The sequence below is a fragment of the Cydia strobilella genome, chromosome Z (genome assembly GCF_947568885.1).
Source record: "Cydia strobilella chromosome Z, ilCydStro3.1, whole genome shotgun sequence".
NCBI lineage: Eukaryota > Metazoa > Arthropoda > Insecta > Lepidoptera > Tortricidae > Cydia > Cydia strobilella.
The window spans coordinates 19,270,566-19,284,376 of record NC_086068.1 but is presented as its reverse complement, the minus strand read 5'-3'; the positions used below and the strand labels follow the sequence as shown (position 1 = coordinate 19,284,376).

The 13,811-nt window shown below is 37.6% G+C and overlaps 1 protein-coding gene across 1 annotated transcript in view; it reads left to right on the top strand.

The window, feature by feature from the left end:
- LOC134754162 (sterol regulatory element-binding protein cleavage-activating protein) overlaps positions 1 to 13,811 on the top strand; it is an 80,291-nt gene that overhangs the window by 31,669 nt on the left and 34,811 nt on the right. Inside the window, exons 15-16 of the mRNA XM_063690283.1 lie at positions 11,585 to 11,954; positions 12,894 to 13,071. Coding sequence (XP_063546353.1) covers positions 11,585 to 11,954; positions 12,894 to 13,071 — 548 coding nt within the window. The remainder of the gene's footprint in view (positions 1 to 11,584; positions 11,955 to 12,893; positions 13,072 to 13,811) is intronic.

Below are 13,811 nucleotides of genomic sequence, written 5' to 3'. Positions count from 1 at the left end.
TAACTAATTCAGGCTCGTAAAGTTTTACGAATAAGGGGGTATTAGTATTCATAACTAAATCAGGCTTGAAATGCGACATAAAATGATTTTTGGTGGTTTCTTTTACGCTTGAGGCGTTTTTTCACCTATTTGGTGTGTCTAATCACTATCTTATGTAGGGGAGAGAGGGGCAAGACGAGTAAGACGGGGTAGCGGCTTTATATGGCGACACGACTGACCAACCATCAGAATCCCGTTAGTGCATGACGATGCGTCGCCATCATGGCAATCAGTTCGCACAGTGACCGGCTAGACAAATGGTGTCGTTAATTATTTATTTGCAACAAAACTGTTTTTGCCATATTCCTTGTTATTTCTAGGGTTCCGTACCTAAAGGGTAAAAACGGGACCCTATAACTAAGACTCCGCTGTCTGTCTGTCTGTCTGTCCGTCTGTCACCAGCCTGTATCTCATCAACCGTGATAGCTAGACAGATGACATTTTCACAGATGATGTATTTCTGTTGCCGCTATAACAACAAACTATAACTAATTGTTTATAACACCTGTATTCATTACCTGTAATGCACAATTGATGCATAAATGATTCTAAAAACATAATAAAATAAATATTTAAGTGGGGTTCCCATACAACAAACATGACTTTTTGCCGTTTTTTGCGTAATGGTATTATGGTACGGAACGCGACTCGCACTTGGCCGGTTTTTGTGTTTTATTTGGTTTGCGTTTGTTTCCTTATTATCACCAGCACATATATACTGTTAATTTATTCCTATGGCCCAGCAATCACGCCAACAGCTAAGGACTTGTTTGGTTTCAAGTACGGTTTTTTTTTTACTTTCGAATTTCATTAGGCACATGGGGCAAGATAGGGTTGACGGCCGTAGTTTTAAAGTGATAAACTGGTGAAGAATTGCGGATTTGAATTTATTTATTCTTCTCTTGTAGAACGGTGAAAAAGTATAAAAGAAAGTCAAATAGAGGAGAGTGGTTAGAGGCCAAGAAAATAGGGGTGGATGCTGTTATAAAGGGAAGATGGGGTACATGTTAGCTGTAAACACATTTTCTGTCTCTCAGACGACTTAAGAAATAAAAGTAAAACAGTTCGTGAGAAGGTATTAGACGATGGACCCAATATCCAAAAATTGAAGTTTTGTTTAGACCCTAAATATAATATTTCTATGAATTATTCTTATCTTGTCCGGTAGGGGTTCCCCCATCTTACCATACCTGGGGGGCAAGATGGAGAGTAGGCACTTTTGGCCATTTTAATTTATTTTTAATTTAATTATCTAACTAGAGAGTTCCTAGTAAGTGTTGATTATGAAAGACTGATTACCAAAGATAATAATAAAAATAACAAAAACTTAAAAAGAATAGCATTTTTAGTTTTATTGGACTTGAAACATTAAGTATACCGTCATTCCCACCTCTCCCCTACAATTCTTGACGTTGACGCAAAAATGACGTAGTTTAACATTCAGGGTGTTGTTTTATAACACTACAAATTGAGATAACTAATCTATTGACGACCGGTCTGGCCTACTTACTGCCTGCAAAGCCGATGGTCTTGGGTTCGAATTCCGATAAGGGCATATATTTGTGTGATGAAAACATATATTTATTCCTGAGTCATGGTTGTTATCTATGTATTTAAGTATATATTTATCTATATAAGTATGTATGTATATCCTCGCCTAGTACCCATAATACTCCCAATATTTATAAATAACAACAGAAATACATCATCTGTGAAATTTTCAACTGTCTAGCTATCACGGTTCATGAGATACAGCCTGGTGACAGACGGAACGGACGGACAGACGGACAGCGGAGTCTTAGTAATAGGGTCCCGTCTTTACCCTTTGGGTACGGTGTAAAATGATGTAAAATGCTCATATTTGGATTATTGGTAAAAATCGTCCTTGACGTTGAAAATCCTGTCTTTTCACACCCGTTTACAATAAGTATGTAATAATAATAATTTTGTTCATTTTGGTAAATAAGGATATTGTAATTTAAAATTATTTTATTATTTATATAGGTATATAAGGTGCTAACAAATTAGCTACAGAAATTTTACGAGATGGTACTTTACACTAGAACAATTAACTTTTAACAGAAATTAAGAAATTTTCTCATAATTTTTATTTTATTTACCGAACAAAATAAATAAACTATAATTATATCTAAAAAATAATCATCATGTATTTAACTGCTTGTTTGTCTTAAATGTCATTGTCAACGTGTCATTTGATTTATCAACGTGAAGTGGCCAGTTACGTTTTATATTTAAAAGAGGTTTTAGAATCTGTTCAATGAGGTCTCATTTAATTATCTCATTAACAGAGTTTTTTTACAAAGCAAATTTGTTTTCCAATTTTCTCAAAATAACATCATAAAACCTATAATGTTTCATACTTACATATACTTCAGGAGCCGAGTACTATCAACTGTAAAGATATCGGTAGCTAATTTGTTAGCACCTTTAATAAGGCGAACAAAGAAGTACAAAACCGTAAGCAGGTATTAAATTAATGCCCAAATTATATTGTGTATTTAATAAATTTGAAATATATGTTATTAATAACGTAATAATATACAAATATAAGCATAGAGTAATAAATTAATAAGCCTGCAGTATTTGAAATGTCCGTAATATGTACAATTCCGAAATACGGGTACCACGGATGTTGCGCCACAAAATCTCGTATGTCAAGGTGTTTCGGCTGAAAACGCCCTGGCAGACTTATATATTCCTGAATAGAAGGTTCATATCTACCGACTGGAATTGGTTTCATGCTGGTATCAGATGGGTTAATTTAGGGGTCCCGATGGTCACCTTTGAGAGCGTATGCCAAGCACTTCCGGCAGGAATCATACTGGCAGATTTCGCTTTTCTGTATCTACCAGTAAACTTCTAACTGATGCCATAGCTATTATTGCAGTATCAGATGGGTTAAATGACCCCCCCCTTTTTCGCACCGGAAGTGGCTATCTTTTTTGTACTTTCGGCCAGTTCCGCCGTGGCAGACTATCAAATTCGGACTTAGCATCACTTTTATGGGAAACCATTGTGCATCTCATCGCGGTATGACGTTGGTTCGAAACTTTACTGCCGGCTCTCCAACCATATGGAACTCTCCGCGCGGGCTCGGATTTATACCTACGACTCGCTTCCCGCCAGCGGTACTAAAGCTAGCCAGTTGGTTGCCACACGCGCTCACGCACGCACGTCACCGCGCGCTATGCCAAAGTAATGTCTTCGTAACGAACAAATAACACAGCTTGTAGTGTGGTCGGATGCAGAAACAACAAAACAAATAAAAAATATAGTTTTTTCCTTTTTCGACAGATGAGGAAAAGTAAGTAGCCATTCTCATTATAGGTACTTACACCTACTGTTATTATTTTTACGATAGTTACAAGCTACGTAGGTACTATTAATAGTACATTATGATACAAGTGTGCTAAGTTGGTGAATACACTCGAGGCGATATTGTGCGCGCGAGCTGTAAGCGAGCGCGCAATAAGAAAGCCGATGTGTGTAATGACCAATGCACACGCGTTTCATACGACGTTTTTCAACACACTTGCGAGAAAAAAAAGAAACTTTCATATTAATCAAATTTTAATAGTTAAAACAGTTAGTATTGTGTGTTTCATCTGTCATACTCGTACTGCCGGCCGGCCCTCGCGCTGCGCAGGCGGTCGGGCGCGCCCGTGCCCGCCAGTCCGACCAATTAAAGAAAGCTCCCTTTCCATGCATATTATTAGCAATCAGTTAGCTTCTTAACTCAGTCGGATAATATAATGAAAAAGCACGAGTGGAATAATACACTGAAAGAGCACGCGTGTTTAATATCTAGGATTATGAGCCAAAAATCGGTGGAATAAAAACGTCGTTTTGAGCAAGTGTGTTGAAATAGTTATTTACGATACAAGTGCGGAAAAGAGGAAATTCGAAACGAGTGGCGATAAATTAAAACACGACCGCAGGGAGTGTTTTAAATCGACACGAGTTGCGAATTACCTATTCGCACGTGTATCGTACAACGTTTTACAGTACATATGGCCCTTTAAACTTTCGACATATGCACGAAAAGTGCTATTTGACGCACTAGTGCGAGAAAGTAGCACCATATGTACTGTAAATTGTTTTAAAGATATAGATAAACACATTTATAGTTAGATATATACCTAAGAAACCCGCTTTGAAAGAAGCGTCGGCAATCCTAGCGTTGTGTCGGCGCGCGCGGTGCCGGGAGCGGCGCGTTGAAGAACTTGAAGGTCACTCCATTGTATTTTTGTGTAGGTATCAAAACGGTAGGTATTTGCGTTTTCTTTGAGAGATAAGTATCTGTTCGTAAGAACTATTATATAATCTGTGCCTACATATACCGTATCCTACTGTAAGTACCTACAAAGTTTTAGAGCAATCTAGCTAGTCGTTTTAAAATGAGAGCGTAACTACGTTTGTGTGGAGCGAGCTTGCCGGGAACTCTTAACTTACTTATTTCAAAGACACATTTTTGAGAATTTAATGAAGAACATACATACTTTTCGTTGACTTACACACTTTGTAAAACTAAAATGTAACATATAAACATAACTTAGTGTGGTCACAAGCTGCAAGTGAAAAAAGTTAAAAAAACAAATATAGCAAGTAGAAGTTTTGTATGTAAAGAATGTCGTTTTATAATGAGAGCGTAACTTTGATTGTTTGGCGGCGGCTAGATTGGTGTGGTTCTTAACCACTTCATCCATACGTAATATTATAAATGCGAAAGTATGTCTGTCTGTGTTACTACTGTTACTTCTTCACGCTTAAACCGCTGAACCGATTTAGTTGAAATTTGGCATAAAGATAGTTTGAGTCCCGGGGAAGGACATAGGATAGCTTTAAAGCCTGACCATATATGATCATGCGCCATGTTGCGGAATTTCATTGGAACTAATTTCTTACACTGGCAATAATTTTAATGATAGGCTGTCACTGTTGTCAGTGTCTTGTGGCGGTTTACTTGAATAATACTTAAGTGTTGAATATTAAACAATAAATGACAAAAAATGTCCCAAACTTATACGTAAATAGTAAACTGCTGGTGACGAGGACTAGTAAATAGGTTTTTATATTGTTTAAATTTTTTATACCTTTAGTCTATGTCTGTCACTATATTATATTGTTTTATATTTTGTTTTAGTTGTCAGTAAAATATTGTTCATGGAAGTCAGCTTTTCGTTTACGCCTCTCCTTTAAGCTATAGATTTATTTAAATGCCCACAACTTCCGGACAGCTGAAAAAGAACCGTTCAGGAAATTAAACTATTTCGATATGAAACATTTCCAAATTAACATCAGAGCTGATAGACGGAGAGCTGGTAGAAATTTGAAGTAGGTCCTTGAGGCAAGCTGAAAATTTGCCTGATGCTTCTCCTATCTTACCCTACCTCAGCACTACAAGTCTGACTGCAGGGTAGCGGATCTAAATCAACCCATAAATTTTTAGTTTTTTTTTGGTGCCCAAAAAAGGTGAGGCAATCTGTAATTTCTACAAGTGAAAATTGAATATTTAAATAGTCATAAAAAAATTATGCCAGACGATTTGGCCGGGTCTTTAACCTTGCCAGACGCGTGCAAAATATTTTTTCAAAAAATTCAAAAAAGGTTCTTGAGGCAATCTGTATTTTTTACAGGTAAAAGTTAAGTATCTAAATAGTCTTTAAAAAATAAGCCAGACGATTTCGTCGGGGCCTTCTACCTGCCAGACGATCTAGATTCTAGGAAGTGCGAGGAAGTGCCATACGTAACTTTCTAGATTCTAGAAAGTTACGTATGGCACTTCCTCACACGCAAAACTAAGTTTGTTATCTTGTATAAATGTATGCTAATACAAAGTTATTTTTGTAGTGCAGAAAATTAAAGATAGAAAGGTACAAATTTGGATGTACCATGTGATTATGAAGATTTGTTAGGGTGCGGTGTAAAATTAACTCTATATTGTATATCTCTCACATTATTCATTAGAAAGTAATTAGGGTAGTATTTGTCAAGTAACGATATTTTTTTTAATAAATGTGTATATTTATGATAATTATGTGTATATAATTATGGGTATGAATAGGATGTGGGCATATTACATATGAAATTAGCGACAATATGTCCGGTTGTATCTCTATTGTAGATCCATGGGTAGTTAATTAGTTATGACGAAGGCCTAGGCCGGGAAGTATTAATATTTTATTTTAATATAAACATGGCGTGCATGGCTGTGTTCATGAACAGGCTAACGAGCTGAATTTTTTTTTTTCATCTTTTGGGGTCATCCATTAATTAATTACATCACACGTTTAGGGCAGGAGGGGGTCAAGAAAATGTGACATGTTGTGACCAGAGTTGGGCAAAAATTATCTATTTACGAATAACCGGGAAGATAACTAAATCATTTTTTATTTGAAATAGCTAAATAATCCGTCATTTGTTATTTTGAATTTATCTAGATCAGTTTAATTTTTATTTTTTTAAATTTTAAATAAAAGATGAATGTCAGTAGTAGTTAGTTAGTTAGTTAGTTTTGCTGGGCATTTTCCGCAACTCGACATCTAATGTGCCTATTTTGCGTGAAACGAGGTAGCGCTACTCTAACCACCCCAGCTCCTCCACGAAGCCTAGCAAGGTCATCAGGTTGCTAGTTGCTTCCTTTAGTGTGCATGGATTCCCTAGGTATTTGCTCCTATATACTTCTACCTGTTTACAGTCTAGGAGAATATGTTTTGTTGTTTCTTCTTCTGCCATGCACGCTCTGCACATGGGGCTGTCCGTTTTACCCATAATATGTAGGTGTTTGTTTAGTGTGTTATGTCCTGTTATTAATCCTACTATTTTACGTAGTTGGCTTCTTGGTGTTTTCAGTAATATTTTGGTATGTTTGTGGTTCAGTTCCGGTAGAATTTCTTTGGTTTGCCTGCATGTCTTCATTTCATTCCAGTACTTGTTGTGCAGTTGTCTGTGATGTTGTTCTAGCTGGTTGTGTATGTAGGATATTGGTAGAGGCATAATTGGCTCGGGTCCATATGCCGGTGTTTCTGAACCTTTCCTGGCCAGTTCATCCGCTGCATCGTTTCCTCTTGATCCACTATGCCCCTTTATCCATTGTACTCTTACTTTGTTGCCTTCTTTGCTCACTTCAGTGAGGCTCCGATGGCATTCAAGTATAAGCTCTGAGGTAAGTTTGTCGCTGCATAGCGCTTGTAGTACCGATTTACTGTCTGACAGTATTAGTATGGTTTCGTGTTTCACTTTTCGTCTTGTAATAGCATTGCAAGCTTCTATTATTCCTACACATTCAGCTTGGAATACCGTATTGTGTTCACCAAGGGGTTTTGTGATGTGTATGTTCAGGTCCTCTGAGAAGACACCACATCCTGTCCCTTCGTTTGTTTTTGAGCCATCTGTGAATATTCTTAGGTTTGTTTGGTTTAGTCCTTCTTTCGGGTCTTCTGTTAAGGATATGGCGTAATCTTTCCAGAAGATCATAGTTTTTGGTATTTTGTCGATAGGCGCTTCCAGCATGGGCATTTTTGAGATCGTATTTTCATAGATCTTCTTGTGCGATGAGCTGAAAGATGTCCATAGGTTTAGATTCTTCAAACGAAGAGCTGTGGCAGCCGCTTCTTTCTGTATGTACATGTCTAGTGGCAGGAGCCCTAGCATTATTTCTAGAGCTGCAGTCGGAGTAGTTCTCATGCAGCCCGTTGCAGCCACACATGCTAGTCTTTGTGTTTTATTTAGTTTGTCTATTACTGTGGTTAGCTGGGTGCGGGGCCACCATACAACCGCGCCGTAGCTGATCATTGGCATTATTACCATTTTGTACAGCCATAGTATAATGTGAGGGGCAAGTCCCCATCTTTTGCCTATCATCCTCCGGCATTGCCAAAAGGCTCCTGTTGCTTTGTTCAGTTTATTGTCCAGGTGTTTGTTCCAGTTCAGTTTATCGTCCAGGATTATGCCTAGGTACTTTACATCCTTTGAAAGTGTCAGTTTTGTGCCAAAAAGTGTTGGCATTTCGTATGTACCCAGTTTTCGTTTATGGGTGTCAGTAGTAGTGTCAGTGTGACGGTTTGACCCGACGTGACATTCTATAAATTAATTATTATAAGCTTACTTCAATAACAAACGAGGCCAGTTATCTTCATGTAGATAATTTATCTAAATAAAAAACTTGTCAACGCACTATTTGTGATTGAATTTATCTTCAAATAAATATTTATTTGAAATAATTATCTAGATAAGAAATTATCTTGATAACAACCAACTCTGGTTGTGACAAGGGGAAGGGGGGGAGTCACAAACTTTGTGACGTATCTATAACATTTAAATTATTTTATTCGCTGTACAATTAAATAACAAGTTTTTGGAACGATAATCGTTTTTAATCGTTTAATTTCCTTATCTCAAACATGCAATGAAATATCTTCCTTATGTGCGTCAAAACAAGCTTCAAAGTATCACGTTTCGGGCGTAGCAACGAGAGAACTGTAAAGGAATTTCATACGAAATTGAAGGCCTAGGCCGGGAAGTATTTTTTATTTTAATGTAAACAGGGCATCTGTGTTCATGCGAACAGGCTAAACAGCTGTTTTTTTTTTTCAGTTGTAGCGCAAACATAATCAAATTTTCGTTCCCAAAGTTTCGTTTCGTTCGTAAGCAACCCTTGATTTATATTTAAAAAAAAAAACAAAATCTTTATAGGGCTGTTTCTCCTAAACCATGCGTCGTAGCGCAAAAATAATAAAAATTTTCGTTCCCATTTATTAAACCCCAAAGTAATATACAAAGAACACAATGAAGATCAAAAAAGAAAAAAATCTTTATAGGGCTGTATCTCCTAAACCGTGCGTCGTAGCGCAAAAATAATCAAATTTTCGTTCTCCTTTAAAAAGCCCATAAGTGGTCAATAAAAAACACAATAAAAAAATAAAAAATAAAACGTTATAGGGCTGTATCTGCTAAACCGTGCGTCGTAGCGCAAAAATAATCAAAATTTTGCTCCCCTTTAGGAAAGCTTTAGGAATTAATATAAAAAATTAACAAAAGAGAAAAAAATTAAACTTTATAGGGCTGTATCTCCAAAACCGTGCGTCGTAGCGCAAAAATAATCAAATTTTCGTTCCCTTTTAAGGAACCCATAAGTGATATATAGGAATAAAAACACAATGAAAAAAAAAAAAAAAAAAAAAAAAAAAAACGTTATAGGAATGTATCTGTTAAACTGTGCGTCGTAGCGCAAAAATAATCAATTTTTTGTTCCCCAGTCTCCCCACCAGGAAACCCCTAATTACTATTAAAGAAAATCACAAATAAGAAAAAAAAGCTTTATAGGGGCTGTATCAACTGTGCGTAGTAGCGCAAAAATAACCAAGTTTTTAAAAACACAATGAAAAAATATATGGCTGTAGCTTCTAAACCGTGCGTTGTAGCGCAAAAATAATAAAATGTTCGCCCGCTTTTAACACCCCACGCACTGAATAACCTAATCAGGACATCAAACAATGCTTGCCTTTTTGTAATAAAAAAAAAAATATAAACAATCATCATCATCATCATATTTGTATTATTTTTTCATTATTATTTGTATTATTCAATCATTTATTAATAAAATAACAAATTCACACATTATTAAAATTACAATACATTATTATAAATTCGGTCATATTAAGTTAACTATATCCCTACTAATACTCATACTGTACATAATTATAATAAATATACACATATTCATAATCATAATCACATCGCACATCCTAATTTGTATACACTACAAAAATAACTTTGTATTAGCATACATTTATACAGGATAAAAAACTTAATTTTGCGTGCGAGTAAGTGCCATACGTAATTTTCTAGATCGTCTGGCAGGTAGAAAGCCCCGACGAAATCGTCTGGCTTACTTTTTTTTATTACTATTTAGATACTTAACAGTAACCTGTAAAAATTACAGATTGCCACAAAAACCTTTTTTGAATTTTTTGAAAAAATATTTTGCACGCGTCTGGCAAGGTTAAAGACCCGGCTAAATCGTCTGGCACAATTTTTTATGACTATTTAGATATTCAATTTTCACTTGTAGAAATCACAGATTGCCTCAAGAACCTTTTTTGGGCACCAAAAAAAAATCTTTAAAAAATTATAGGTTGATTTAGACCCGCTACCCTGCAGCCAGACTTGTAGTGCTGAGGTAGGGTAAGATAGGACTGTATCTCCGGACTCTCAGGCAATTTTTCAGCTTGCCTCAAGGACCTACTCCAAATTTCTACCAGCTCTCGGACCATGACAGGTAAACAAATCAAAATGTCATTGTAGTCTGGTTATTACGACTTGGTTATTGTAGTGTTATGTTATACAAGCGAGGAAATACAATAACAAAAATTAGTGAGTTTGAAGAATATTTACTACCTATGTGCTTAGGAGACGATCAATCTTATTCATTGACTATATACCAGAACCAGAGTAAGGTAATTTTGACCTATGTGTGATGCGTAAGAAAATGCATGACTTTTATACGGTAAAAAAGAAGAACCGACAATAAAAAAAATGTGAACACCGAATTATTGAATTCTGGTTTTGATTACGGTGAATAAAAGTATGTAAGTCAAAAAAACAAGTTGTCAATCCACATTGTTCAAACTATACTGAACTGTTGCCATATAAATGAGAATAATAGCGCCCTCGTGACATGATCATACATTCCTGGTCAGGCTTATGTCGGAAATCATCCCTAAAGAGAGTGAAAAGGGGGGTGAAAGTGAGAGATTTAATGAAATGCCTGATAATTGATGTCAAGCAACTAAGCTTATGCTCAAATTGAATGATTGCTATTACACTTTATCCAGGCGCTATACTTACTCTAGCTGCTGTTACTGATTCCACACAGACGAAGTCGCGAGCAAAAGCTAGTAGGTATAAATGATAGGTATCAAATCTCAGAAAACCCACTTGTTTTGAATGAATGCGTTCTAAGACGGGATCGTTAATATAATAAGCATACCTAGTATTAGGTAGGATTTTCTGTAGATGGGCCATATGCGTGCGCTCGTGTGGGGGGGAGGGGCGGGGCAGTACAGAACATGCGCAATGCGACGAAATTAAAAACAAGTTTTAACAATCCTGAGAACATACCAAAAACAACCTACGTAATTTAGTCGGGTTCACTGTTACCTACCAGGAACAGGGGGCAACAACAATACGTCTACCGTTTTGACTTGGCACTTAAAACTTTTTAGAAGTTTAGGCAGAAATTAAAAGTGAGACTATGACAAGGACAAACAATAATCGCGCTATCTGTGCTACTTCTACTAAAAGTTCCATAAGACCATTCCGTTCGGTAATTTCCCCTCACTCCCATGTCTTATCCAGTAGAGTAGATCCAATATTCATGGTAATAAGCAATCTGCACTAGAAACCAAGGTAAAGAGGTTGATAAATAAAATATGTATATCATGCCAAACGGTATATACATTATCTCAGCCACGTCGTTTATCTACTCTCTTGGTGGGTATTAACTGAAAGCACTACTTCACAGGGAACTGTATTGCAGCGATCAGCACGACGACATTTACAATTACGAAGCAAAAGAAAATGTGGACATTAACAATTTAAGTATAGACAGAGATAGTTTAAGTGTAAAAAGTGCGAAAGAAAGTGACGAAAATAGTTTTGTATATAAAAGTAATGAGTCAGTGAGTGGTTTGCGTAACAGACACAAGGGTAAGTTAGTGAACGGTGGCGTGGAGTACACTTGGTGCGAGGCGGAGCGGGCCAGTGCGGGCTGGCGCGCGCGACCGGTGCGCGACTCGCCTATATGGTGCATGGACTTTTGTAACAACCTCATCATATTAGGATGTGCGGATGGAAGACTCGAGTTTTGGGAAGCTAGCTCGGGGAAGTTAATGGTGAGTCAGTTTTGATATTAGTGGTATTTGTCTTGTGCTTTCGCCAAACGAGGGACGGTCATGTGCGGCAATCCCGCCTGTTCCTACCTCTTTCGCTCGCGTATAATTATATTGTTGTTTCGCCAATGATCAATGCCACTGTGCGAGCGGGACAGCCATATAATCAAAGAAACTCATCGATGGAAAAAACGTTAACACATCGCATGTTTATAGGCTCATTAGAAAGGTCTCCAGAAGTACATGTTACACATACAAATGAGAAGAAGTGCACAGTCAGCAATAAAAGCAGTGTATTTATATTAAATCATTTTACGGTTTAGACTCACTTGTTTTAGTCACTCGCGCGACATGTTTCGGAGAGCCTAGGTCTCCTTTCTCAAGCACTAATAGTGCGAGCAGCGTTCACGACGACCGTGTGTTGCGTACTGCCGCTGCCGCGCGCCGAGAAAACCGGTTGGGGGAGGTCTTGCGCTATCGTTGTAGGCGGGCACAGTGGTGTGTTTGGGTTTGGGTCACCTAACACTTGTAGCGCCACACAGCACGTAAAAAACAAAAAAAAATGATTTAATATTAGTATGTCTCACAACAGTTTAAATTCGATGAGTGTATTTATTTATACCGTGTAGTCCAACTTCGAACAAAAAAAATTGCGGATCTCGGGTAAAAACAAGTGACGACGCGACAGATTTATGGATTTGCCACACTGGATGCGTTCTGCGGGCAGCGATCAGGTCAAACTTCAACTTCAAAGGTTGCTCTCAATGTGGTTCATACATAATGCGGGTTTGACCTGACCGCTGATAAATACGATGATTGACGAACGGTCGTCACTGTTCGGAAATCGTCGTAAACAGCTAATTGTCTTTTTCCCCTGGGTAATTATTATGAGTGTGAAGTAGTTCGTGTACATGTCGATATGTTCCGATGTTTTGTATGTAGTGCTTGTGGTGGGGCCTGGAGCGCAGCGGCGGCGTGACACACGTGCGCGCGCTGGCGGGCGCGCGGCGAGTGGCGGCGGCGGCGCTCGGCGGCCACCTCGCGCTGCTGCGCCTGCACGCCTACAACGCCTGCTCGGGCGCGCAGGTCGACTGGCGGTTCAGTACGGCACACAGCCGCAGTAACTATCACTTACTTTTACATTTTACTTCAACTTGTACAGTCAGTATCAAAAGTATCGGATAAAGCTGATACCTACGCGTCAAAAGTAAAAGGTAGTAATAAATATGTACTATTCTCTAATAACTTACCAGAAAAAAACATATTTATGTGTACAACAAATAGACTGTGATTCTGTGCCAGATACTTTGGACACGAACTGTAGAGATACCTACATGCATATATCCCTAATTGGAAAAAAATATAGGTTGGCATAAAATTTAGACGCGTTGTGTCATCCGCTATACTATTGATGATGACATTGATGACTGTAAACACCCCTTCTGACCAGAAGTAAAATTAAATAAAGTGGTACCGCAACTAAATAAAATGCCCCCTTTACTACATACACAATATCATTGCATCTGGGTTTATTTATATATGGTCTCATCAGAGAAAATTGTAGGGTTGGGTAGGGTGTGCTGTTGTGGTCGAATATAACAAACACATCTACATACCTATTGTGGGGAAACAGAAAAAATGGTACCATTTACTTTTTTTCGAAAAACCATCAACTTTATGTAACTATGTTTGTACGGGTCAAATCTTGCAAGTTAAATTTGTATTCAAATTCTCAGCTTCATCGGAAACCGGAAAGTGGGTCAAATTTAACTTGCAAGATTTGACCCACTTCCCGGTTTCCGATGAAGCTGATAATTTGAATACATATGTAAGTCGGGTGACATTGCAATATTATGGTAC